General features: G+C 61.8%; 1 protein-coding gene across 1 annotated transcript in view; it reads left to right on the top strand.

Annotated features, from left to right (window-relative positions):
• The first annotated feature begins 389 nt into the window (after positions 1-389).
• The window catches only part of LOC119097150 (transmembrane protease serine 9-like), a 6605-nt gene continuing 4462 nt past the window's right edge, over positions 390-2532 (top strand). Inside the window, exon 1 of the mRNA XM_037220210.1 lies at positions 390-1702. Coding sequence (XP_037076105.1) covers positions 390-1702 — 1313 coding nt within the window. The remainder of the gene's footprint in view (positions 1703-2532) is intronic.

Genomic DNA, 2532 nt, shown 5'->3' with positions numbered 1-2532 from the left:
ACCCTGCCCCGTTCCGGTCCGTGCCAGGTGCCCCTTTAGGGGTACGCCATAGAAGGGCGCCCTAGAGCGGCTTTTGGGGAGGGCCTAGAGCGGCCTTCGGCGTCTCTCTAAGAACGCTCTTACTTCTCGGTGGGGGGACACGTTACCCAGTGCCCCACCCCTCTGCCCCCCCCCCCCGCTTACAAAGATGTCAATTTGGCTGTTTTAACGTGCTATGACGTCTGGAATATCTTGCCGACCATCCCACACCGTCCCGAACAAATCTGGTACGATTTGTGGCATTTCCAGGTACGCTCAAAATGTGCCACGGCAACACCGGTGCACTTCGCTGGCGGCCGCAGGGGCGGCCGGGAAGCGGTGTGCCAGTAGGTGTCAGTCTCTGCCAGGCAATGGCAATTCGCGTGCGCGCGCTGCTCGGGGCGGTGCTCCTGCTGGCTCCGGTGTCGTGGCGGGTGGAAGCGATACATACAGCCAACAGCGACTGGCCGGACCTGTTGCCGACGGACTGTGGCCGCCGCCAGGTGAAGCCGAGCGAAGCCACCCGTCCGTTCATAGTCGGGCCGGGCAACACCACCGCCTACTACGGCCAGTACCCGTGGCAGGCACGGCTGGTCGTGTACGACTCCAAAGTGAGGGGCTACAAGCACCAGTGCGGCGGCATCGTCATCACGCAGACGCACGTGGTGACGGCCGCCCACTGTGTGAGTGAGGTCGCCCCCCGGCGGCTGCTGGTGCGCGTCGGGGACCTTCGATTCGATGGCCCCGACCCGTTCGAACAGGAGTTCGCTGTTGCCAACCTCCACATACACAGCCAGTTCGGCACGGGGCCTGGCCTGCGCCACGATATGGCGCTGCTGCGGTTGCGGGGCCGCATCGGGCCCGGCATCGAGTTCAGCCGCTACGTACAGCCGGCCTGTCTGCCGACGGTCGACTCTAAATACGAGACGTTCCTGCCGTGCGAGGTGTCCGGCTGGGGCCGCATTGCGGAGCACGCAGATATCTCGGAGGTGTTGCGCGGTGTCTCGGTGCCGCTGGTGTCGGACATTTTCTGCGGTGCGCCCGAGGTCTACCAGGACCGGTTCCTGCCCGGCGCCATGTTCTGCTCGGGTCTGACGGGTGGCGGTGCCGACGCCTGCGAGGGCGACTCGGGTGGCCCGCTGGTCTGCAGCGACGAGGATAGCGGCCGCTTCGTGGCATACGGCGTCGTGTCGTCTGGCGACCCGCAGGGCTGTGGCCAACGACCCGGCCTCTACACGAAGCTGTCGGGCTACATCGGCTGGGTGCTACGCCGGCTCCAGCTGGACCAAGAAGATGAGGCGGTCCCGAACGCTGCCGCCGTAAACACCGTCAACCGGCCCCAGGGCGACCTGGGTCGGGCGTGCTTCACACCCCGCGGCGAGGCTGGCTTCTGCATCCCGCTGCGAGACTGCCCCGACTTGCTGCCGGCAGGCGGCGGGTTGCGGTCGGGCCTGCAGGGGCGACCCGTCTGCGGGCTGGACGCGGCCGCTACGCCGCTGCTCTGCTGCCCCGGACAGGCCCCGCGGAACGTCGGCTGCGGACGGACCAGCTTCTCGCCGCCGGCTTATCTGGGCGCAGCGCTCGCCAGGAACGCCGCCAACTTCCCCTGGATGGTAGCCATCATCAGAACGAAAAAGGACGGAAGAAAGGCGGCGCTCTGCGGGGGCGTCGTGATCTCCGATCGGTGGGTGTTGACGGGGGCGACCTGCGCTCGCAACGTCCACAAGCTGAGACTCCGCTTCGGTGACCTTCATCTGCAGGATACCTCTGACGACAACCCTACCGCGCCGCCGTTCGAATTAGAAATTGTCAAAGTTGTAAAGCATCCCCAATATGCGCCACCGAAAAAAATCGTACAGAACATCGCGCTGATGAAGGCGGCGTCCAAAATTTCATTTTCTAGCACGGTGAACCCTCTATGCCTCCCAGAGGCATCCCTGACGTCGAATGCGGCAGCGGGCAAGGACCTCCTCTTTGCTGGCTGGGGCTCGCCCAATCGTGGTGACAATTCTGCGCTTTTGTCGCTGAAATGGTCGAGACTGCGGGTGGTTGATATCAATGAATGTGTGAGTAACTATACTAGGGTCAGCGGAGCAGCGCAGTTTTTTGGAAAAGGGTCATTTTGCACCAAGTTTATCAGCGCATCAGAGGAGTTCATGTGTGCAATCAATGGTGGTGACCAGGGCTCGGTGTTTATGGACGTGGTTAGGGAAGGGAGCTCTGAGAGGTGGTACGCAGTGGGGCTGGCTATTGGTGGAGTGGGCTGCGGTAGCAAAGAGTTTCCAGACATCAACATCGCACTGGGACCATCTGTGGGCTGGATCCAGTCGGTTATCTCTGCGCCCTAACAGGCTATATCTCTTGCTTCAAGAATCATCATATAACGCAACCAAAACCACCCTTGCATTTTTGTGTTTTCATGGTGTTTTTTATGCAGCACGCCATACAAATTGGGCGATGTTGCGGCGGTTTGAAACCTAAATGCTTTCAATACACCGTTTGCGTCCGATCGTT

This window comes from Pollicipes pollicipes, unplaced genomic scaffold (genome assembly GCF_011947565.3).
Source record: "Pollicipes pollicipes isolate AB1234 unplaced genomic scaffold, Ppol_2.1 Scaffold_4295;HRSCAF=5057_pilon_pilon_pilon, whole genome shotgun sequence".
Taxonomy (NCBI): domain Eukaryota; kingdom Metazoa; phylum Arthropoda; class Thecostraca; order Pollicipedomorpha; family Pollicipedidae; genus Pollicipes; species Pollicipes pollicipes.
Note: the sequence above shows the minus strand (reverse complement) of the source record. Positions and strands in the feature narration are given on the sequence as shown.